We start from the raw sequence: 23,101 nt of genomic DNA, 5'->3' as shown, positions 1-23,101 counted from the left end.
CGGGGAGCCCAGCAAAGCGTCTACAGGACGGACACGGGCATCGGGACGGTCCGCAGGGGCCAAGGGAGGAGCGGCTGAGGGCCCTGGGTTGGTTCGGCCCAGAGAAGGCGATACTGAGGTCGAGCCTCTCACTGGCGCTGCAGCTCCTCCCGCGGGGCAGCTCCGATCTCTGCTCTGGGACAGGGACAGGAGCCAGGGCACGGCTGGGGCTGGGCCAGGGCAGCTCAGGCTGGAGCTCAGGGCAAGGTTCTTCCCCCAGAGGGTGCTGGCACTGCCCAGGCTCCCCAGGGAATGGGCACGGCCCCGAGGCTGCCAGAGCTCCAGGAGCCTTTGGACAGCGCTGCCAGGGATGCCCAGGGTGGGCTTGGTGGGGGTCTGGGCAGGGACAGGGGCTGGCCTGGGTGATCCTGGTGGGTCCCTTCCAGCTTAGGATATTTTGTGATTCGATGAAAATCCCTAAACTGCATCAGAATCACCCAGAAAGTTTCGCAGTTGCAGTAAAGGCGTGAAAAGCTGTTCCTGTTCTCGTCATTTCTGAAGCGAGAGGGCACAAAGTTAACACTCCCCAGGCGGATTTTTGTGGGGTCTTCCCATGACAAAGCGCACAACGAGTGGCCGGATCGCGGTCACGGTGATGATCCAGGCATTGCTTGGAAATCAGGTCGGCCCGGGGGTTTGCATTTGTCATCTCTCACCGCAACACGCCCGGCCCCGGCTCCCGGGCACCGGGAGAAAGCAGCTCCGGAGGTGGGGCATCAGCGGGGTGCAAGCCTTTCTCCTTGGGCCGTGCGGTGCAGCCGGCGTGTCCCGGCAGGACTGGGAGCAGCCCCGCGGTCCCGTCCCTCGGCGGGCGTTCCAAGCAAGCCTTTGGTGCGGGTTTCCTGTCCCCTTGGGAACAGCATGTCCTGCTGCCAGGTCACGGTCATTTCAGGAAATGTAGACAGGATTTTTTTTTCGATGGATGACATCACCAAGTTTTCCATGCCGGTGTTCGCAGAGCAGTGCGGCTGTGCTGGGAAAAGGGCTGTTGCGGTGCAGTGGGTGGAGCGGTTCCCATGTCGGGGGAGCTGTGCCCGTGCCATTCCCGGTGCCGACACACGCAGGGATGCACTGTCCCCGGCTCGCTGACAGGGAGCATCCCGCCCTGACGGTGCCTGAGCAGCACCTGGCCCCTCGCCAAGGGCTCGGTGTCCCGGAGCCCCCGCGGCCCTGCCGCGCCCTTCACTTCGACCCCCTCCTCTCCGGCCCCATCTTCGCAGCCAGGCTGCCGGGAGTCACCTTGGCCGCTGTGTCACTGCTCGGTCACTGCGCCCGGCTCTGACAACGAGGATTTCCCCGGCGCCGGGTGAATTCCCCGCAGTGAGAGCCCGCCCATCCCCGCCCCGCCGGCGCGGCAGGCGGTAAAACCCCGGAGCCCCCGCGCTGGAGCCGGGCTAGGGGGGCAGGCAGGCTGGGGACCCCGGGTGACAAATCTTGCTGCTGTGACTTTCTGCCGAACAAGTTCCTCTGCAAAAAGCACCTCGCCGTGACCTCAGTGCGTGCTGCGCCGCGCGTTTCCCCCACACGGCATTCTTCCTGCGATCGGCGTCCTGCCGTCTCCGTCCTGCCACCGCCCATCCTTCCCGGCCGCTGGCCTCCACCTGTCCCCCGAGCCGGCGCCACGGGACGCGAGGTGGCCATGACACTCTGTGCGCAGGTAGGCGAGGGCCCACTGGTACCCAAAATGGCCAAAAGTGACTTCAAAACAATTCCTCAGGGTGCCAGGGCTCGCTGCGGGCCGTTTCCAAGGGACCAGTGGCTGCTCACCAGCGGAGTGCTGGTGATGGAGATGGCTGTCCCCGATGGGACCCCGGGTGGGTGAGGTGGCCCCAGGTTGAGCATCACAGTCCATCTTTTCCCCCCTCCAGCAAATGCAGGGGATGCGTGAGGGGAGGTCCCACGGGATGGATGGGAAGTCCCTGGGATGGACGAGGGCGCCCAGGAGGTCCTAGGAGGTGGATGAGATGGACACGGAGGAGGGATGAGGGAACCCAGGGGGTAGATGAATCGTCCTGGAGGAGTGTGAGGGCGTCCCGGGGACCTGGGTTCATTCCCAGCAGGGTCGTCTGAAGCAGGGATATGGCAGGGGACAGGGGGCGGTCAGCGAGGAGGGTGCTGGGGAAGAAGTGACAGAGGACGGGGTAAGGGAGTGACTGAGGAGCTCAGGGGAGGTGACTGAGGGGTGACAGTGGGGGGGGCAGGGGGCATAACTTGGTGTGACGGTGGGGTGGTGGGTGTGGTGACAGAGATTGATGTGGGGGTGTTGAGGGTGCGGACGTGGGTGACGGTGCGGTGGTTGTCGGAGTGGGGGTGTCAGGGATGCAGGGATGGGTGACGGTGTGTTGGGGACATTGGGAATGCAGGGGTGCGTGTTGTTGGGTGGTCGAGGGTGTCGGTGTGGGGGTGTTGGGAGTACAAGGGTGGGTGATGGTGTGGGGGGTGTCGGGGCCGTTCCCGGGGGCGGGGCCGTTCGGGATGGGATACTGGGTCATGTGGGCGGGGCGATGCCAGGGGCGGGGCCGTTCCGGTCGGTGGGCGGGGCCCGGGCTCGCCACACGTGTCGGGGGCGGGGCCTGGCGGGGCTTCCGGTGCGGGCGCGCAGCGAGGGCCGGTGAGTGCGGGGCCCTCAGGGAGCGGCGGGGTCGGGCCTCGCTCCGCTGGGAGCTCGGCTCGGCAGAGAGCTCTCCTGGCCGCGGGGAGCCCGGGCCACGGGAAGGCAGCCCTGGGCTCTTCTCCGGTTCGCGGTGTCTCTGCTCGTGAGGGCTCTTCCCGGAGACAGGCTCGGGGCGTTCAGCCTGGAGAGGAGAAGCTCCAGGGCGACCTCAAAGTCCCTTGCAGGGCCTGAAAGGACTCCAGGAGAGCTGGAGACGGACTGGGGACAAGGACATGGAATGTCAGGACAAGGGGAGCAGCTTCCCACTGCCAGAGGGCAGGGAGGGATGGGATACTGGGAATTAGGAATTGTTCCCTGGCAGGGTGGGCAGGCCCTGGCACAGGGTGCCCAGAGCAGCTGTGGCTGCCCCTGGATCCCTGGCAGTGCCCAAGGCCAGGCTGGACACTGGGGCTGGGAGCAGCCTGGGACAGTGGAACGTGTCCCTGCCCGGGGCAGGGTATGGAATAAGATCAACTTTAAAGTCCCTCCCCATCCCAACCACAGGACTCCACGGGTGTGCTCCCTGGGTGTTTTAGGTGGCTGTAGCATGTAGTCACAGAGAATGAAGGTATGAGATGCATAAGCAACTAAAACAAAAGCATTTTATTCTTTGCCTTCTTTCCAATTTGCTTGTGCCTCTGTGTCCTCATTTTCCATCCCTCTGGAGAACGGTTTGTGCCTGATTGGGCACCACCACTAAATCTGGGCTCCACTGTGTGCCCAGCTTCCCCCAGGAGCATCCAGGACCAGGTGCCTCTGGGCAGAATTTTGGTCCCTCCTGATAGCTGACAAGTGTGAAAGCAGGCATTGGTAGGCTGTGGTGGCCAACAGGTTTTTAGTGAACTGAATTTATTATATTTATTTCTTATCACCTTTAAGGCAGTTTTTTACCTTATTTGGAGCAAGAAGACTTGATATCTCTAAACAGGCTGCATTTCAGTCAACTCAGACAGGGGGTTTTATTAGGTCTGTCCTTCCTGTCTCTGTGTTCTGGATTTAGTTCTAAAATTCAAGTTTCCTCACATATTTGGGAGGTGAAGGCAGGCTTGTAGTGTGGTTTACATCAGTATGTTTACTTGTTGGGGGACAGTCTAATAAACTGTGAGTAACACAGTTTATATGAGAAATCATCCCCATGCAATTATAATCAGTTGGAGAAAATACTTTTATTTTCAGTCTCTGGACATACAGCCAGAACTTTTCGTTCACATGGCAGCAGCAAACTCTTCTCCACCTGGTTCTCTGGACCTAAACCAGCCTGGCTTTGCAAAGGAGATCCTGGGAACTAAACTGGAGGTCAAATACCTGTGCTCTGATTGCAAGAACATCCTGAGGCGGCCGTTCCAGGCACAGTGCGGCCATCGCTACTGCTCCTACTGCCTGAAGAAAATCATCAGGTAACTGCTGTGCCTCCAGTGGGAAGGCAAAATATTTGAAAAGGCATTTTCAAGAACAAAAGCAGAGAGAAGTGTCATTTTCAGTAAGGGAGCTGTGTTCAATCATTGAGGTTCAGCATCATCTTTTCTCTAATGGTATGTGTAATCTCTGACTTGCCTTTGTAGATGCTTCAAAGTTCTCTTTTCTAGAATCACCTGCATTGTTTTTGCCATTGAGGAGGCAGTCCAGGTCTATCACCCATCTCCTTCATCACAGTCATAAAGTCATAATTTCGTTGTTGTCTCAAATGGGAGAGGTTTAAGCACAAGCTGGCTTCCAGAGAAGTTTCCTTGTGTTCTATCTCACTCCTACCTTTGTGTGAGGAAAGATAGAATGTTTAATTGGCAGAAGAAAAAAATTAGAAACAGGCATCAACAATACACACAAGCAAAGGCTCAATGTGTTGCTTTAAAAACAAGAAAATGCTGTCATTTCATAAAGTTACCAGAAATCAATTTATTCTTAAATTTTGTTTTTGTTGTCGTTTTGTGTTTGATTATTATTTTTCTGTCTGATAGTGCTGGACCTCAAAAGTGTGCCAGCTGTATCCAGGAAGGAATATATGAAGAAGGAATTTCTATTTTGGAAACAAGCTCGGTAAGGAAAAATGCATTGAAAGAAACCTAACAGATCACTGGTGTCAGTAATACCAGTTACGCTTTTTGCTTAAAACATGAGCTCTAAGAACTCCTTATTCCTAGGAGCTCTCTTCTGAAGCAGTGAGAAGGGTGATCACTGTGTTGGACTCCTCGGTGCTGAAATCCAGGTCACGTGTGTGTAGTGGTGCCCTACTTAAAGCTGTCACAGCGATTTGGTTGCTGTTAACACACCTCTGAGGGTTGATGGGGCAACTGGTCTGGGAGGAGTTTTCAGAAAGGATTCAAAGTCCTGATCAAAACTGCAACTCCTCAGTAATATTTGTGGTCTGCTTGTTTTTTCCATTTCAGGCTTTCCCAGACAACGCGGCACGGCGGGAAGTGGAGAGTCTGCCTGCTGTCTGCATCAACAGCGGCTGCACCTGGAAGGGAACCATCAAAGAGTACGAGGTACAGGCCAAAGCAAGGCTTGGCACATCTGCATCCTTCTTCCCTCTGTTTTTGGGGAAGGCTCAGGGTGTTGTCTGTGCTCACTGACAGTGGGGAAAAGTTGTCAAATCCCTGGACTTTACTGTCAGCTGAAGAGGTTCCCTGAATGAGAGTTTGTGTGCTCTGCTGGGGGCACAGGCTGGACTGAGATGAGTTCAGATTTACTTGTGAGCACAGGGATTTGCTTGTGAGCATGTTCTTTCCATGATGGGAACCACCTGCTCCCTTTGCAGCTCTTTTCTGCTGTACAAGACTGTCAAGAAATTGCTGTGCCATGAAATGGTTGTGAAGTTCTCTGCATTATGTGAACCTAAAACTCCATCAGCTCACTGTCTGGTCACTCATCACCCAAACTGTTCTGGGACACAAGGCTGCTGGGCAGGATGATTTTTTCACCTCACTTCTCCTCAAGGAGCCCAGTAGCTTTTTAATACAGGTTGTGGCTGGGGGTGCTTAGTCTGTAGTGTATGACTGTATGTGAAGCTTTTGGCTCCTGAAAGACCATTTTGTCATCCCTCTTGGAATGGCAGAGCCATCACATGGGAGGCCTGAGATAAGAGGAATACATTTTATTTCCCTCTAACACTCACTCCAGATTAAGATCATAGCCTGGTGGTTTACAGAGCTTTGGCAGTGACTGAGACGTGTTTCAGGAGCTGGTTTAACCTTGGTCTGTCCAGGCTAACATTGGGATTCTTTCGATGATGCCATTCCAAAGTGGAAGGAAGAAGCAACAGCTGTGCATCAGGCCTGAGCGTTCTGCCCAGACTGTGCCTCTGCCTGTTAGCAGAGAGATGCTTCTGCAGGTCTTTCTTTGTCCTGCTGTCTGAGCCTTCTGCTGAAGTTCAAAGTTCAGTCCAAGAGATGAGGATGTTGGTGCTAAATGGTCCTGCTGCTGTGAACCCCCATTTGTACATCTGTGAGAGACTCGTGGTGTGGATGTGGGACTGAAGAAGTGTCAGGTGAAAAGCTTAACACTACCACAGCACAGAGTTTGGGGATTGCATGTCAAGGAACAGGGTACCCAGGTACTGAGCTTTCAGGTTCAGGCTGTGCTGGTGGTGTCTGCAGATTGTTTGCTCCATAATTTAGTTTCTGCTGGTGCCTGGAAGTCCAATGTCTTCTGCAATGATTATGGTGAGCTCATCTTCGTTAAACTAAACCAAATTATATCTGTCAGCAACTTCCAGTGCTGATTGTGCTGTGGCTGATGAGCCGTGCTGAACTTTTTCTTCTGGTTTTAAAAAAGGTCTTAACGTGGTCTTGCAGAGCTCAGCAAAAATCTTCTGCTGCCAAAGGTTCTCCCTATGTATTCTGATGAGTGTTAGAGTGCTTGGGTCTGGCCAGAGCTCCCACTGGGAGTTCAGAAGGGCAGCAGGCTGTCCTGGGATCAGGGCTGCAGGAGCGTGTGATGCCCCAGAACCTTGCACACAGCTGATGAAGAGCTCCTGTGTGGATGAGCCTGTGCCTTGTTTTCACTCTCCACTTGATCTTCCCAAACCGCAGTTTGGCGTTTGCTGGGACAAAGGATGATTGATAGTGGTGTGGCCCTGGAGTGCGTGGGCTGTGGGTCTGTGGCATCTGTGACATCTTCCCTGCCAGGGGTTTTTATGAGTCTCGGGGAGTCCTGTGTGGTCCAGGGGGTGTGGGGGTTTGGAGCAGTGCTGGCTGTTTCCTCTCAGGGCTGAGTCACCTCTCCTGCCTGCCCTGGTGGCATTCAGCCTGAGGAGGCAGCTTATTTTGTGCCCTCTCAGGAAAAGCTGGCTCTTTCCTAGGAACTGGTGGGAGGAGGCAAGGTCTGGCTTGTGTTATCTCCTCTCGTGTGCCTGCCAAAGAGCTGTGGCATTTAATCAGGACTGGCTGTCTCCATGCTGCCAAAGCCATGTGTGTTGATGAAGAGGGCTTGTTGATGGGAAAGGAGGCGTTGAATGGCTGTGTTAGCCCAGAGCCTTGTGATATCTTGGGCTAAGGTAAAACCCAGCCTTCAGGGCCACAGTGCAGAGCTGCCTGGTGCAGAAGAGCTGCATCTGTAGCTGCACTGTGGGTAATGTCCTGCAGCAGCTCAGCACTCCCACTCTGGAAAGTACCTCAGAGCTATTTCCGAGAGGACATGGAAAGTCCCTCAGAGTGAATTCACTGTTTGCTAATTTTAAAATCGTGTGTTGTGCTGAGAGAGGCTGCTCTCCCCTTGCAAATGAAAAGATACTGTCACTTCTGGCTTGCTAATCTTATCAGGGCACACACAGGGGAAATATGTTCTCCAGCTGGAAAGCTTAAGCCTCAAGAAAAGGAGTAAAATGGATTTCAGTTTTGCTTTCTGTTCAGGTAGACTGAAGTTTGGCTCTCAAAGGGAAACACAAAACTGAATGAGTGCAGTCTGCTTGGACATGACTTGCACTTTGCTTCAAGCTGTGTGGACCATGTGAAATATTTAAGTCTGGATTTATGGCTGCATTTTTCAGAGTCTGTAATATTTTGTGGCATTTGGATAAAGTAGTTTGGGGGGGGGGGAAGGGGCTGAAGGGTTTTTCCTTTTATTGGTGACCTTGTTTCCTGATGAGTCTGTCTGCCTGTACATTTTGAAAATCAGGCTGTGGGCATGAACCTTTAGATTCATGAGCAAAGTCTGAGAAGGGCTGCAGAAACTAAACCCAGCCCATGAAAGCAAAAGGAAAAACCTCAAAAACGGTCCCAGTGATATCCAGGAGAGGGAGTTTGTGGTTCCTCAGCTCTGGTGTGTTTTTCCTCCCACCTTTCAGTACCTCTAGCTGCCACGTCCCTCTCCTGTTTATCAACATATTGTTGTCAGTTTTCATACACCTTTTATTTATGCTTTTCATCCCACCAGTTTCCTTCCTGTGTCCTCCCCCAGGACTGGGATGGGAGGAGGGGGCTAAGGAGGAGTATACACAGGGTCAGCTTTGGCATTCCCCTTGGTTACCCCAGACAGGGCATTTAATGCAGCCTTCTTCAGTGGAAGCAGAATTAACTGAGACATAAGGAAATGAAATTGTCCAATTTTAGGAAGGAGAACTAAGTTTTAAGCTTAAACATGACATCAGTGTTTAAACTAAGTTTTGTGGGGTTCAGATCAGCTCAGCTTCTGAGGCCAAGCAACAGTCAGGTGTGGGAACAAGCTGGCTTAATCCATGCTGGAGGGAACATGCTTTCTTTGAGTTTGTTGTTGTCACTTTGGTTTTAGAGAGTTCTTTCTAAATGAAACCTGGAAGGCTGCAGAAGGTGCAAAACTCCGAACTCAAGTGGTGTTACTCAAAAGCCTGTGGTGTCAGAAAGGATGTCTATAGCCCCTTCTGGTCTGTGTGGCTTCCTGGCTCCAGAAGAACAGGATAACCAGGCATTCCCTTCTGCCCACTGTTCATACTTAGGAGATGCTGTAGAGCCCCTACTGCACCTTACGTAGGGAAAACTCCCTCTTGGAAAGTGCTGCTGGGGGCCCTGAGCCAGGGGTGTGCCCCGTGTCCTGCCCCTCCTTCCCAGCTGCAGCCCGGGAGTGTCCCAGGAGGTTTTGGTGGTGATTTTCAGCTGAGGCTGGAACTTCATCTGCAGGGTTTTGCACATTGCTTCGAGCAGAGCTGTTGGTCTTTGAAGCTCGTTCACCTGTCTCCTGCTTCACAAAGTTGTTCCTCTGAGTGTTTTATCATCGTTGTCTGTGTGGGGCACAATGCTTGAGGTGCTGTGGCAGGAACACTTGGTGCTGCTGTAGCAGGGTGACTATCCTTCTCTTTAAAACCCAGTACAGCATTTATTGGCTTCTTCTGAAGGCTTTGGCTCCGAATTCTGGGCTGATGGTGAAGTGCAGTTTGCAGCTAGCTCCAGCAGGACCAGACAATTTTCTGGTGACTGACTTGCACATGGAGGTGACCAAAAGGACCTTCTGCTTTTGGAAAAGGGATAAGACACACCTATACTTTGCAGAGGCAGAGCTGAGGCCCACAAACACATCCCAGCCACAGTCCCCGCAGGAGCTGGTGCAGCTGGCTGCCCGGACACGAGGCGATTTCCCGTCCAAACCTGTGGTGGGAGGTAGAGCCATGGGGAGTGCCAGAGAGCATGCGTGGGAGGGGATTGGAAAGCCCCGGCTGCAGAGGGTCTGCTCTTCACTTCTGAAACCAGCTCAGCCTTCTTGTGGTGGCCCAAAAAGTAATAGTTTTGACATCTGCTCCTTGGGGAATGAAAAGCTGTAAGTCACGAGCTTTGAAGTGGAGGTGTGTGCTAAGTGTGGCTCATACGGTTCTACGCTGTGAGGAATGTATGGCAGCTGGAATGCAGGTGCGGGAATTGTGGAGAGATTTGGAAAAAGCGTCCTGGAGGGTACCACAACTTCATGCTTGTTCATAGTAGAAAGCAATCAGGAGTGGCAGAACGTGTTTTTAAAAATTACAGAAAACCTGCTGCCGCTTCAAATGTGTTTTGTACTTTCCTCTGCCCTAAGAAATCACTCTTGCCTTCACACTTGTCTTCAGTACCTGAAACATTGCCTTGGTGTCCCTCTGCCAGCAATCCCCAAGTCAAACTCTGTCCAATCAGCCCTAACAGTTGATGAACAAAACTTATACACTGAAAACAAGAGTTCCTGCCCTGGGCCTGAGCAGAGGTGTGAGCCAGGCCCACAGGAACCCCCACAAGGCTTCTGCTCCTTTTGTCCTCACTCAGGGGGGCACCAGGGCACTGAGAGCAGTGAGGGTGTGTTGGGTTCCCATCCCCTCACTGCCTGGCCAGCTGGAGCCAACAGTGCCTAGTGATGCAAACTTCATTTTTGGTTTTGACAGTTTCTTTGAAGTGATGCCAAGTGAACTTGCTTGGATCTGTCAACAGCATGTCCCAGCAAGGGAGGAGTTTGTGTCTGGCACCAGCCTGTGTGATGGTCTCAGAAAGCTCCCATTCCCATTTGGCACTGGGAATTACAGACTGGGTTCCTGCTTTCCAGCCTTGTGTTGCTGGGCTCCATGCAGAAGCACAAGGACTGGGTGTGTGGTCACCCTGTGCTGGGTAGCCTGACTCACCTGTGTGGGAAAAGGTTCAAGCAAGCCTAGCATAGAACCAGCTTAGGACTTCCCTGTCAGGAGGAACTGCAGCACAGAAGGGCACGGGGACTTCAGAGTAGCATGTGGCAGCAGAGAGCAGGCGCAGGCCTTCCCAGGCATTTTTCCCTGGCGAAGGCTGCGAGGAGTTGTGAGAAAGCTGAGAAAGAATTAAAACAATTACTATCTCCACTTGCTGCACCTGTTGCTAGGCAAATGTGGAATGTGTTATGGAGATCTGTTTACCAAAGGGTGGTGCTGTTTTGGTTGGTTGACCAATTAGGTCAAAGCTGTATTGCATAGGCTGGAAGGGGTTATGGGTTTCTTAAGAATATAGTATTAATATAGAAGAATAAAGCAGTGGTTCAGCCCTCTGCATCATGCAATCAGTGCTAATTACACCTGCGTCAGGGGGACCCCCATGTTGACAGGAGCAGGACATCCCAAAGCACCTGCCTTGTGTGCCACATTCCCATCTTGCAGGCTCTTGAGCCCCTGGGAACTGACAGAGATGCACAAAGCAACCGATGCTTCTTAACACAAAGGATTCAGGTTCCCTCAAAATTCTCTCTTTTACACTGGAGACACTTTTCAGTGTTTTCTCTACAATTCCATGGGCCCACCCTTTTCCTTGTAGCCAGGCTACTGTGTCCAAGAAACCAAGTGCTGCACATGGCAGTGCTGGGGCTGGAGACCACCCAAGCCCTCGTAGCCACCACTGTGCCCTGTGTCATGGCAGCTGGCTTTCCTCTGCCATCATGGTAGTTTTGCTTACTTCTTGTAGCTCCCTTCCAGCTGCCAAGCCCTTGAGCTGTCTGCTTATGGTTACTGTTGCTGTGCTTAGAGGAGACGAATGGAGTGACTGTCCATGACCAGAGGACTTTGCAGGAGAGCTGCACTGTGCAGTTCATTCTGAGCCTGTCCTGCTGTCCCTTGTCCCTCTGCCAGCCCTGCCCTTTGCTGTGGCCTTCCCACAGGCTTTGGCAGAGGTATCTCACAGCAGCTGCTCCAACAGTGGCATTTCCCAGCTGCCTGCCTTGTCCCTTCACTGGAGGGGGAGCCCGGTGTCATGCTGGTGGATTCCTAGCATGGTTACAAGACCTCCAATAAAAAACTGGCCATGTGTGGATGTGGCAGGTTATGAGCGGAGCAGCCAGGCAGCAGGGGCATGTCCTGCTCCACCACCAGAGTATGGAGATAATGATTTCCAGCAGAAGCCTCTTCCAGAGTTGAAATTGAATTTAGCAATACCCTGAGGTGAAATGGTGATCAGGTTAAACTTCAGTTTTCCCCATTGGCTGAGGGAGAAGTAGGGAAGCAGGCTCATCCTGGCATTGCATAGAACCAGAGAATATTCCAAGCTGGAAGTGATTGACAAGGATCATGCAGCCCAGTTCCTGGCCCTGCACAGGACACCAACACAGACCCCCCAACAAGCCCACCCTGGGCATCCCTGGCAGCGCTGTCCAAAGGCTCCTGGAGCTCTGGCAGCCTCGGGGCCGTGCCCATTCCCTGGGGAGCCTGGGCAGTGCCAGCACCCTCTGGGGGAAGAACCTTTTCACAACATCCATTCTATCCCCATCCTGACACAAGTCCAGCCATTCCCTTGAGTCCTGTCACTGGCACACAGAGCAGAGATCAAGAGCTGCCCCTCATGAGGAAGCTTCAGAGCTCAGTGTGATCTGCCCTCAGCTTCCTTAGGAATGATCACTGTGTGCTCCAGGGATCAGCTGCCCTTATTAAAACCCACTTTTCCCTCTGTATGCCTGCACTCCCCTGCACAGCTGCAGTGCAGAGTGCTGGCTTGCTGTCTGGGATGAAACAGCCTCATCCTGCTGCCAGAGTGTTCAGAGAGAAACCTTGTCTGAAAATACTGCAAATTTAAATAATGTACAGCTTTTCTGCTTTCCTGATACTGAGGTGGGAGATTCCCAGTAGAAACATGCAGCTCTATTTGCTAGTAGGCCTGCAGGCAGATGAGAGAGCTCAACACCTTTGAGCAGCCTGGAGAAGAGAAGGCTCTGGGAAAACCTCACTGCAGCCTGTAAGTGCTTAAAGGGGGCTTGTAAAAAGATGTAGAGAGACTTTTTACATGGACAGATAATGACAGGAAAAGGGGGAGTAGTTTTAAACTAAAAGAGCAGAGATTTAGATTAGATGTTGAGAGGAAATTCTTCCCTGTGAAGGTGGTGAGGCCCTGGCACAGGTTGTCCAGAGCAGCCGTGGCTGCCTCATCCCTCAGAAGTGTCCAAGGCCAGGTTGGATGGGACTTGGAATGACCTGGGATAGTAGAAGGTGTCCCTGCCCACGGTAGCAGGGTGGAATGAAATTGGAATGAATTTAAGGTCCCTTCCAACTCAAACCATTCCATTTTTCTGTGATTCTGATTTCCCTCACACACAGTCCCTGACTCTGATCCTCTTGGTTGCCCTGATCCTTCCATGAGCTGTGGTGTCTGGTTTTCTAACCTTTCCAGTGAGCTCCCAGAGAATGACCTCTCTGATGGTGGTGGGTGATGGGCAGGCTGCTGTGGGGTTGTGTCTCTGCTTATTATTAGGGAAGGAAATTTATCAATCAGCAGCTTTGGTTTTAATTCAGTGGGAAGAACCAGGTGTTGCTGAAGGCTGTTAACTGCCTCATTTGATTTTCCTGGTCCTACTGTTGGATGCTGTAGGCTGGTGTGTGCCTTGCTGGGTGAGCCATTGACTTCCAGCTCCACTTTAATTCTTCCATGGCTGTCCCCTCTCTCTGATGCCTTTGCAGCTTGATTTCCACTCTGGTTTCCCTCTGGGAGAGTGCCTGCTCTTGCCTAGTCCCACTCACAGCCATAGATGGCTTTCTAGAGCTCCCAAAAACTTTCCAAGCAAGTGCCTGAATGTGAGTGGTGCTTATCCCTGTAGCAGAAGCTACAGCTGTGGGTTGGGAAAGACATAAACAGGAGGATTGCCCCATTTCTGGGGGAGTGGAGTGTGGCAGATCAGGCCCAAGTGCCAACCCCTGCTCTTGGCTCCAGGGTGGGTTGGACTTCTTCCAGGAGTGATACCATCCATCTCTGTTCTGACACCCACGTGGGGCAGGAGGAACAGGGGTTTCCAGAAGAGCCTGAAACTGTTTATACAGAAATGTTTGGATCTGTGCTGGCTGAAGCTTCTGGGTGTCTTTAACTATTTACATGCAGAACAGTTGCTCTTTGAGCTCCTTCCCGTGCTGCAGGCAGGGCTGCCCACTCTTGGGCATTACATTGTGGTGCAGAGGGGAATCAGGATGGAGAATAAATGCTGGGAGGTGGGGAGTGTGGAGGGGGTGGTAGTTTCACACCCATGTGTTGGCATGGGAAACCATAAGTTTAAAATACTCCCTTTTAAAATAGTTGCCTCTGCAGCAAAGTTTCCTTCTTTCAGCCAGACCATCTGTTCTGCCAGTGCTTTGTGGGTCATGGGGTAGATGTTACTGGGTGTTTCTAGAACATGAGAGCAGTAGGTGGGTAGAAAAAAGGTCTCACTCACTCTGAGTGAGTGCGATAAAGGCAGGCACTTGGCCTCCTCCTCCTTCTCCTCCTCCTCTGCAGGCAGCAGCGTCCGTGCTGGCAGCAGTGCCCTCCAAAGCCTGCTGGCTGGCCAGTCATCTCTCCAGGGGCACACGGTGAAACTCTGAGCTTAAGTTACTCACTTAAAGCATAAAAAGGAGAGAGTGACCAAGAAGCCGGGGTGGAGTTACTGCTGGTTTCACTTTCCACTTCCTGATGTGTGACAGGGTGAGGTTTGTGTGTGTTCCCCTAGAAGGCAACAGAGATCCATTGTGACCAAGTTTTCAAACATCTGGGTTCAGATGGCTGCATTAAAAAAGCTCCTGGTTGGATTTTTTTTCTGTTCCTACCATGGCAGGAGACTTCAGTGCTCTTACATTTTAATTTGAGTTTTGATCTGCATATTCATGGTGTTTCCAATGCCTTGTTTCAGCTGGTGGGTGTATGACAGGAAGGTTTAATCAGTTTGGAAATGGCACAGAAGCAGTGGCATGTTCCAGCATTCCATTTAGCCAGCACTGTTGCCAAAGAGTCTACTGAGGACAGAGGATCACGTTGCCCTGGTCGTTTGTTCAACCTCTCTGGCCATCATCCAACCCTGAGTCTGGCTGCAGAGGCAATTGCTTGTGTGCAGGGACTGGTAAATGAAACAGTTTAAAAATATTTTTCTTTCTGCTTGAAAAATGGTATTCTAATTCAAATGTGAAGATACAATCAGACAGCTCAGCCTGGCATGTGATGAGCTGTCATGGGGCCTATGCCTCAGCTGACTGATAACCATTACAGTGGAAAAACTACCCAAATTATCCTGCTGAGGTAGTGGCTCACTCCACTCAACCTGCATCAACGTGTCTTCTCCTGGCAGAGCCATAAATGGAGTTTCCCGTTGTTATCTTGGCCATCAAAGCAATAATTTGAATTTTTAAAAAGTCATTGTAGCATCTTTTAAATAGAAGTTGAGGCTACGTAGGTACCCAAAACTGGGGTAACCTGGAGGTCACACGATGAGTCAGCAGCTCAGAGGGATCAGCATGACTAAGGTCTGAGTGTAGTTTGGTAAATCCAGTGTTTGTCTGTAATAGGGTATAAACCCTTGGGGTTGTGCCCATTACAGAACCTCCATGAGCCTTTTATTTGAGGACAAATATCTCCTGTATGTTCCTTCACAGGCTCATGATGAAGTCTGCCCTGAATTCCCGCTGACTTGTGAAGGCTGTGGGAAGAAGATTCCCAGGGAGAAGGTATCCATCTGACTCTGTGCCCTGGGGGTATTTGGTGTCCTGATGGGCTGAACTTGGCATTCTGGCATCAGGGAGGTACAGAGTCCATTAGGAAATGAAGTGGGGAAAACAACTGAGTGGCAGCTGTTAATGTGGATGTGAGTTTTCCATAAGGATGGGTGTGAGGTAATGTGGCTCAGGGGCACTCCAGGTCAGTGTCGGTGCTGCCACTGCCACCTCCCTTGGAACCATGTACGGGAGCAGAGCCTCTGTGGGAAAAGCACACTCATGGGTTTATGTTCTGTGTGAGCAACTGCATCGACTACTGCTGCAGTTTTGGAAAGAGAGCCCATCTCCAGCTGTATTAATTGATATCTAAGTAATAATCTAATGGAATCCATGCCTATAGCATTTCCAGGCTGCTGGCTCCTGGGACAAGGCTCAAAAGTCTGAAAAATTCAAGTTTTGGGAAACATTTTCAAAAAGCACATGCATCTGAAACCATCTTGCCTTCTACAGGCAAATATTTTTAGTAGCAGTGTTGGAAAAAGCCCTTTAGCAGGGCAGGGCAAGAGAAGTGGCAAAAAGAGGAGCAAAAGAGTTCTTCCAAATGGGCAGCATAAGGAGGGGCTAGGGGTGGTGGTACAGCCCACCTTATCTGCAGGCTGGGGTTTGGGGTACAGCCCAGCTTATCTGCAGGGGGGAGCTGAAGCTCTGCAGGAAGCCAGCTCATGGGGTCCCCATGGGTGATCTACTCTGGGTTTAAATATTAACTCCTGTGTTTATTTTTCCAATCTCTTGTTCATTATTTTGTTGCCATGTTAACTCAGAGTAACCCACTCATTACACAAGCCAGATGGATCTAGAAGCCTTTAAAAAAGTGGTTTCAAATTAGTTTTAATTGACATCTGTTGTGGCAGATGTAGGAGTTAAGTGAGGAGGGAATATGGTGGTTGTTCAGAGCAGAGCTTTGGTATCTGATGGTGAGGGGTGTACTAAACCCAAGCTGAAGCTGTGACAGTGCTCCTTGGATTAATCATGCGCTGTGTGGGAATCTGAGCAAGTTATCTCAGTGCTGAGGGGTTAGTGGCACCTCTGTAGAAATGTAATGCTGGGATGGAGGTAAAAATAGCAACCTGTAGCATGTCCTTACCAGAGTTGTGTGAAGTGCCCAAGAAGGATGTGTCCTTGTTTCATGAGATTGTTGCCTGTGCCTCCCATTCTTCAGCCCTCAGGGAAGCTCATTATTCTGCATCCGCAGCTTGTACCTGTAGCCATTGCTTTTTCACTCTTGCATATGCTTGTGAGCAGTGAGACCTCCCAGCCATCAAGAGAAGGAGAAATTAGGCTTTCTTCAGGTGTCAGGGCTGTATTTGTATTGCGGTGAAAGTCATGCCTGGTGGCGGGCAGGGCCCAGGTTTAGTGGGCACTGTGACAGCTGGTGATTAGCCGTAGCTTGGCCATCCTTCAGCTTGGCTGTAGTTTCCCAAATGTCAGTGGGATGGAAAGGGAGCACTAGGGACACATAATACTAATACTGCCTTCCTTCCTCCCTTTCCAGTTTCGGGACCATGTGAAGACGTGTGGCAGATCCAAAGTACCTTGCCGGTTCGAGGCTGTGGGCTGTGCTGAGGTGGTAAGGACTCCTCTCTGGGTTACCTTGGCGCTTTTCAGTCCCAGCATTAGAGTTGCTGCAAACTGCTGTTACCCAAACTGTCACATCTGTTTTCCTTCAGGTATTTGATTAAACCCATTGCACATGGAGCTTCACATCATCTGCTGTGCAGAGTCTGGGCGTCCCAGGAATTAAATTCCTGTGGAAGGAAATCTCCTACTTTAAGAGCACTCTAAGTGCTTTGGGACTGTGGTGGTTATGCTTCTTTCAGGGGGAATGGCTTCACACTGCCAGAGGTCAGGTTTAGATGAGATTTTTAGAAAGAAATTGTTCTTTGTGAGGGATGGGAGGCCCTGGCACAGCGTGCCCAGAGGAGCTGTCCTTGGATCTCTTGGACAGGATGAGCTTTAAGATCTCTTCAAGAAAGTGTGTAATGACTTGTGATTACCGTGATTCTGTAAGCAAAGTACTGGAGCCAGGCCATTTCTCTATGTCACTTAGTTCTTGCAGGTCCCCCTGGTTCAAATAAATCCCTCCTCCAGGAGGTTGTGTGAGGCTTTGTCCTTTGTTGCTGTTAGGTACATCTGACAGAGTTTTTCTGGGAGGAAGGCAGAGCAGACTAGTACAGCTGGGGGAAGCGTTTAGCATCCCTCATTGTATGTAATTTGAAGCATTTCTAAAACTAAACAAAAACCCAAACCACCCCCACCAAAACACATTTTTAAATTATTTCATTGGTTTCTCCCCTATAAATTATAAATTATAAATCTAAAAATGATGTTGTGACCTGGATAGGAGGAATTTGTTCTGTGGATGGTGACAGTGTAGCTGCACATGCTGAATGGGGGATGTATTTCTCTTCATGTAGGTGGAAAATGAAAAGCTCCTGGAACATGAAAGGAAGTGTTTGGCAGAGCATCTCTACATGCTTCTGAGCTCTGTGCTCAGCCTCAAGACTGGTGCTGGGGACCTGAAACCCCTTCCTGTTCCTTCCTCATCACAAAACAGCTCCCCACTTCTGGCAGCAAACTCACTGTGCTCGGAGTCGGAGCTCTCCCGGTCCCTGGAGCTCTTGGGAAGGTGTGAGGCCCTTGAGAGGAAAACAGTTACCTTTGAGAACATTGTCTGTGTGCTTAACCGGGAGGTGGAGAGAGTTTCCCTGACAGCTGAAGCCTACAGTCGCCAGCACCGGCTGGACCAGGAGAAAATTGAAACACTGAGCAACAAGGTGTGTAACTGCTCACCTGGGCTTTCCAGCACTCCCAGCAGAGGCTGTTTCCTGTTTCCTTTCCGTGTCATGAGCTAGCAAAGCTTCAGCACTCGACCCTGAAACTCCACAAATCTGAAGGCAGAACTAAAATACCCGTTGTGCCTGTGCCCAACCCTCAGCAGCTCCCTGGAAAAGCTGGGAATTTAACTGACCTGTGTAAAGCATCAGACCTCTGTTAATTATCAAACTGGGCAAGATACCGAGGGGTTCTTCCTCAGCAAAGTTTTCTGACAACAGCCAGAGCACCCAGAATTTCGCTGCATCTCCTTGTGCTGCATCTCACTGAATCTGTGGGGCTGCTCACCTTCCAGACTTTTCCAAAGGAGTGCTGCCTTTGCCAAAGGAGTGCCATCAATGCTGCTGCCTGCAGCAACAGGCTGGAGGTGTGAAGGAGCTGCCTCCACCAGTCTGCTCCAGCACAATGCCTGTGGAGGGCTCCTAGTGTTCCTGCACCTGGAGCTGTGCAGTTTGCAGCGTACCTGCGCTCTCTGGGCAGCTGATCTGGCGTGACACTGTGTGAGCTGGCAGGGATGAACCCTCCAGAGGGTGTAGGTTCTTTTCTTTCATAATTTAGTTTTGTCACATTGCTGAGTTATTGGGGATTTTTTTCCCCATTCTCACTTCTTGTGCTGCTCAGCCAATGGAGCAGCTCCTTGGAAGGAGTTTTACATTGTCTACGGGAAAGTTCCCAGCTCAAGCACTAAGCTGTATTGATGGATCTTCTCCAGAGTGACAGGGTGCAGACAGAAGCTTCAGTGAATTGGCTTATGTTGCTTGGTTTCTCCCTCCCATGCTCCCTGTCCATTCTGGAGAAAGTCTCTCATAAGAAGCAGTCCCGAGAGGATGCCGGGCTCTGTTGGGGTTTGCCGGCTGAGCCTGCGTGTTTCTAACTGCACCGTGTGTCCCACTGAGCAGGTCCGGCAGCTGGAGAGGAGCATTGGGCTTAAAGACCTGGCCATGGCTGAGATGGAGGAGAAGATCCGCAACATGGAGGCTTCCACCTACGATGGGGTTTTCATCTGGAAGATAACGGAGTTTGCCCGGAAGCGTCAGGAGGCGATAACAGGCCGCTCTCCTGCCATCTTCTCTCCAGGTGTGCAAAATCCCCAAAATCTTTTGCATCTCAGCTGCGTGTGGGTCTCATGACAGGTCCTTTTCTTGGGAAATGTTGCCAAGGCCAGGCTGAGAAAAGAAATTTTCCATGTGGAAGGAGGTGTTTTGTTTTGGAGGGTGAAGCATGCAGACCAGTGCTGTTCCAAGAGGGAAGAGAGGGCTGAGAGGAGAGAGGTGCAGGCTGTGGATGGGATGAGAAAGGGAATTGGCTGTAATTGTTTGGTTTGCATTAAATGTAAAGACAAGGAAATACCAGCTGATATCTGTGTTAAAGAAAAGGAAGTGGAGATTCTGCGTGCAGTGTTGTGAGGACAGAGTGCCACGGGGTTTGGAAAAGGCCAAAATCTTGAGTTCAAAACAGCAAGTTGTACAAGGAAGGTTCATTCAGGGCCTGATCCGCCACAAGCCAGGGTGAAGCTCATCAGTCGGGAGGGGGGAAGGGGGAGGGCCTCACTGGGCTTTTGCTCTGCTCCTTGCCTGGGCATGGGAGAGCAGGATGCCCAGCTGCATGGTCACTCTCCCTGGCTACTCCCACCACTCTAGCCATCTTTCCTTCTGTTCCTCGATGGGTTTTACATTCAAAGGGTGATGGGAGTGCTGAGAAGGCCTAGAGGGGCAAGTGGGGATATTCTCCTTGGACTAGCAAAGGGGTCATCTGTCCTGAGAGCCTTGGGGTGAAGCAGGTGGGGAGGAAGGAGCAGAGGAAATGAGCTGGGCATTTCCAAGAGGGACGCAGTGACAAAGACCCGATCTGTTGCTCCTCACCCTGTGGAAGAGCAGCGTCTCTGCTATTCATAGTCTGCCTGTTGGGAAAAGCACCAAGTCCTGCAGTAAAATATTGGCTGTGACCCCTGATCTCTGCCTGTGCCTGCTGAGCCTCTCCAGTCCCAGATGTACCGCTCTGTGCTGCTGTGGGAGGGTAACTTGTGGCAGGTCCCCTTCCAAGCTGTGACCCCACATAGGTCTAGTGTCACACCACAGCCATTCCCAGGACTACTGGGGAAGGAAAGTGCCTGACATCCCATCCCAGCCATGTCCAAGCCATGCCGTGGGGATCCAAATGAGAGTTAAAGTTCACTTGCTTGAGCCCCTGCCCAGATCAGAGGCACCAGCTCACAGTGGGAGTGTTGAGGGTGCTCTGCCGGCCAGGTGCTTTATGGAGGGGGTTTGTTCCTGGTCACCGGTGTTACTGCCATGAACCACCGCTCCTTCAGCACTGGGGTGCAGGAGGATTGGCCCAACTCTGGGGCAGATCTTCCCTGGTAGTGAGGGGACAGCCAGGGGACTGGCGGCTGTTCTGTGCACAGCATCTGCTCTGGCCAGGGGCTGCACTGCCTGGCCTTGGGCTTTCCAGACCACCTCTGGTGCAGCCCAGACTCGGCTTCTCCCAGATTCCAAACTTCAGAGCCCTCAGAGTTCAGAGAGATCTGCTGGTGCCAGGCTGTGCTGCATTGGACTCTCACTGTGCCTGTTCCACACTTCTCTAACAGCTTTCTACACCAGCAAGTACGGCTACAAGATGTGTCTGCGCGTGTACCTGAACGGGGACGGCACCGGCCGCGGGACCCACCTGTCCTTGTTCTTTGTGGTCATGAAGGGACCTAACGACGCGCTGCTGCGGTGGCCCTTCAACCAGAAGGTGGGTCTGGAGCTTAGCCCACTGTGTCCATCTGCAGCCTCTCTGGTTTAGCACCCACTTGAGCTTCTCAGCACTGTCACTCCTGCCTGCTTGGCAACGCAGAGGAAGGGCTCTGTATTGGCTGCCCTGGGAGTTCCCCAGGTGTGCTGAGACCACCAGCTGTTCTGTGGGGCAAGGGGGTGACATGGGCTGTTTGGAACCGCACAGAGCCTCTGCAGGGGTTGAGGGCAAGGGAAGGTTGTGGCAGCCTGAGAGCTCAGGGGCAGCAGGTGCTCACTCCCTGTCAGGAGCTCAGATCCCAGCTCCTGGGTACTGCAGGTTTGTGGAACGCGTGGAGGCTGAGTGAGTGGGCACAAGCAGATGCAGAGAGGACAACAGCCCTCTCTGCAGGCTCAGGGAAATACCTGAGTGTCGGTTCTGAGAGCAGAGTGTAGATTTTCAGTCAGTCTGACAGACTGTGCTGCCACAGGGAAGTTTCCAGTAACAAGCAGGATGTGGGGATGGGGAAGATTTCTACAGGACATTACTGAGGTGATGTTCTCTGCTGGTCCCACTCAGAGGCATTTCTCTGATTTGCAGGTGCACAGGGTGGCTGTGGCTGCTGGTACCTGCATGTGTCACAGCAGGTCACTGGGCTGGGCTTCCATGTGTCTTTTATTCAGCCACTCCCTTATGCTTTCACCTTTCCCCACAGGTCACCCTGATGCTTCTGGACCAGAATAATCGGGAGCACATCATCGACGCCTTCCGCCCTGATGTAACATCCTCATCCTTCCAGCGCCCTGTCACGGAGATGAACATCGCCAGTGGCTGCCCCCTCTTCTGCCCCGTGTCCGTCATGGAAGCCAAGAACTCCTACGTGCGGGATGATGCCATCTTTATTAAAGCCATCGTTGATCTCACAGGCCTCTAACCCTCCTGACCTTGGAGCAGTGAGCATGGAACCAGCACTGCCCAGGGCATCTCCCACTTGTGCTGCACCTCAGGCAGGTCTCAGAGCAAGAGAGAGGAAAAGCCCTTCCTGAAAGGGACCTTTGCTCTGAGTGGAAATGAGGTGTCTGATGGGAGCCCTCTTTACTGAGGGTTGGGTGGACACTGGCAGGCTGTGGAATATGGAAGATTCCCTGCAGAGACTTGGATGTCTGAACTGCTGCTCTCTGGACTCCAGTGGAAACCAGTGCAGCTCTTGCTCTACCAGCTTAGCCGACATCCACAGCTCTCTGTAGTAAAACAGTGGTTTGCCCTGCCTGAGCTCCACCTCCTGTGGATTTTGGCTCAGCTATCTAGGATTTCCTTCTGAGATCTCCGTGTTTCTCGAAGTTGTGCGCTGTGGGGTGCCATGGCTTTGCACTGCTGGTTGCTCCACACCCCGGGAGACAAGGAGGGTGTGTGACAGCTGCAGTGCCAGCTGGGCAAGAGAGACACAGACTGGTTTGATGCCGTTGCTGTGTTAGGAGGGTGCTGAGCCCAGCTGCAGGGCAGGGGAGCCCTGAGTCCAGCCTTGCTGGGTGTGTGATGGGTGGTGTGTCCTGGAGTGTGGAATGGGGCAGGAGGTGCTGCTGCCCAGGAGGGACCTTGGGGCAGCACCAGGGAGGCCTTGGGGAAGAAGTGAATCTGTTGTAGAGATTGTCCCTCCTGTGCCAGGAGAGGAGGGTGACACAGAGCTCGGTGGGCACCCTGAGAGTTCCACGCCCTGCCCCTCTCTGCCCTGTGTGCCGAGCAGCACTGGGTGGGATGGGTGCTGTGCTGGGAGCTGTCTTTGCTCATAGGCAAAGAGAACTGGCTTTGTTCCCACGGTGGGACAGCTCCAGCAGCCTTCAGCTGCTGAGCTCCACATCCATCTGTGGCTGCACTGTCCTGTCTGTCTGGGCACTGCAACCTTGGGCTGTGGGATGTGTACTGTCTGCCCATGCAGTGGGCACTGCTGGCCAGCCCCTGCACTCTCAGCACCTGCAGTCATCAGCAGCAGGTCTCCCTCACTGTTCCTCCCCATCCCTGAGCTGTTCCTCCACTTGGCCCCCCATTGTTGAATCTGCAGCCAGCTGGGTAGGATCTGGGGGCTGGAGAAGTGAAGTGTGCTGTCCCTTTTCTGTCCCTGGATTCCTTCCCTCTGGGCAGCACATGTTCAGCAGCCATGAGAAGGTGTCTCGGTGTTAGTGGGGAAGAACAGGCTGCCACATCCCTGCATAGTGCCCTCTGCAGCTTTATTGTGGCCATGGGTAGCTCTGGATTGGCCCTGATCCAGGGTGTTGCCTCCTTTGCCTGGGCTTCCCACACCCCTGTCAGTGGCTGAACGTGCCACAGGAGATGTTTTGTTGATGACAGGAACGAGCTGTGAACACCCTGCAGTGATCAGGGGCCCTGGCTGGCTCTTGTGCTGCTCCTCGGGCAGTGGGGCTGGAGCACGATCACCCTCAGTGGCTGCCAGGGATTGGCCCTCCACTGCCAGCAGCTCCTGCCAG

General features: G+C 52.4%; 1 protein-coding gene across 3 annotated transcripts; it reads left to right on the top strand.

The window, feature by feature from the left end:
- The first annotated feature begins 323 nt into the window (after nucleotides 1-323).
- TRAF2 (TNF receptor associated factor 2) lies at nucleotides 324-21,928 on the top strand. Of its 3 annotated transcripts, none has more exons than XM_041474909.1 (10): nucleotides 326-1,696; nucleotides 3,869-4,089; nucleotides 4,648-4,726; nucleotides 5,077-5,175; nucleotides 14,952-15,023; nucleotides 16,564-16,638; nucleotides 17,486-17,845; nucleotides 18,803-18,980; nucleotides 20,491-20,639; nucleotides 21,334-21,928. In XM_041474909.1, exons 1-10 carry the CDS (start codon nucleotides 1,679-1,681, stop codon nucleotides 21,550-21,552), a joined length of 1,470 nt encoding a protein of 489 aa, XP_041330843.1. In that variant the 5' UTR covers nucleotides 326-1,678; the 3' UTR covers nucleotides 21,553-21,928. The 3 variants fall into 3 exon arrangements, with proteins under 3 accessions (XP_041330845.1, XP_041330843.1, XP_041330844.1); XM_041474910.1 differs by lacking the exon at nucleotides 326-1,696 and adding an exon at nucleotides 2,623-2,650; XM_041474911.1 differs by lacking the exon at nucleotides 14,952-15,023 and having other exon boundaries at nucleotides 324-1,696.
- Nucleotides 21,929-23,101: the final 1,173 nt, after the last annotated feature.

The sequence above is a fragment of the Pyrgilauda ruficollis genome, unplaced genomic scaffold (assembly GCF_017590135.1).
Source record: "Pyrgilauda ruficollis isolate IOZ18807 unplaced genomic scaffold, ASM1759013v1 scaffold34, whole genome shotgun sequence".
NCBI classification, from domain to species: Eukaryota; Metazoa; Chordata; class Aves; order Passeriformes; family Passeridae; genus Pyrgilauda; species Pyrgilauda ruficollis.
This window is presented reverse-complemented; position numbering and strand designations above follow the sequence as displayed.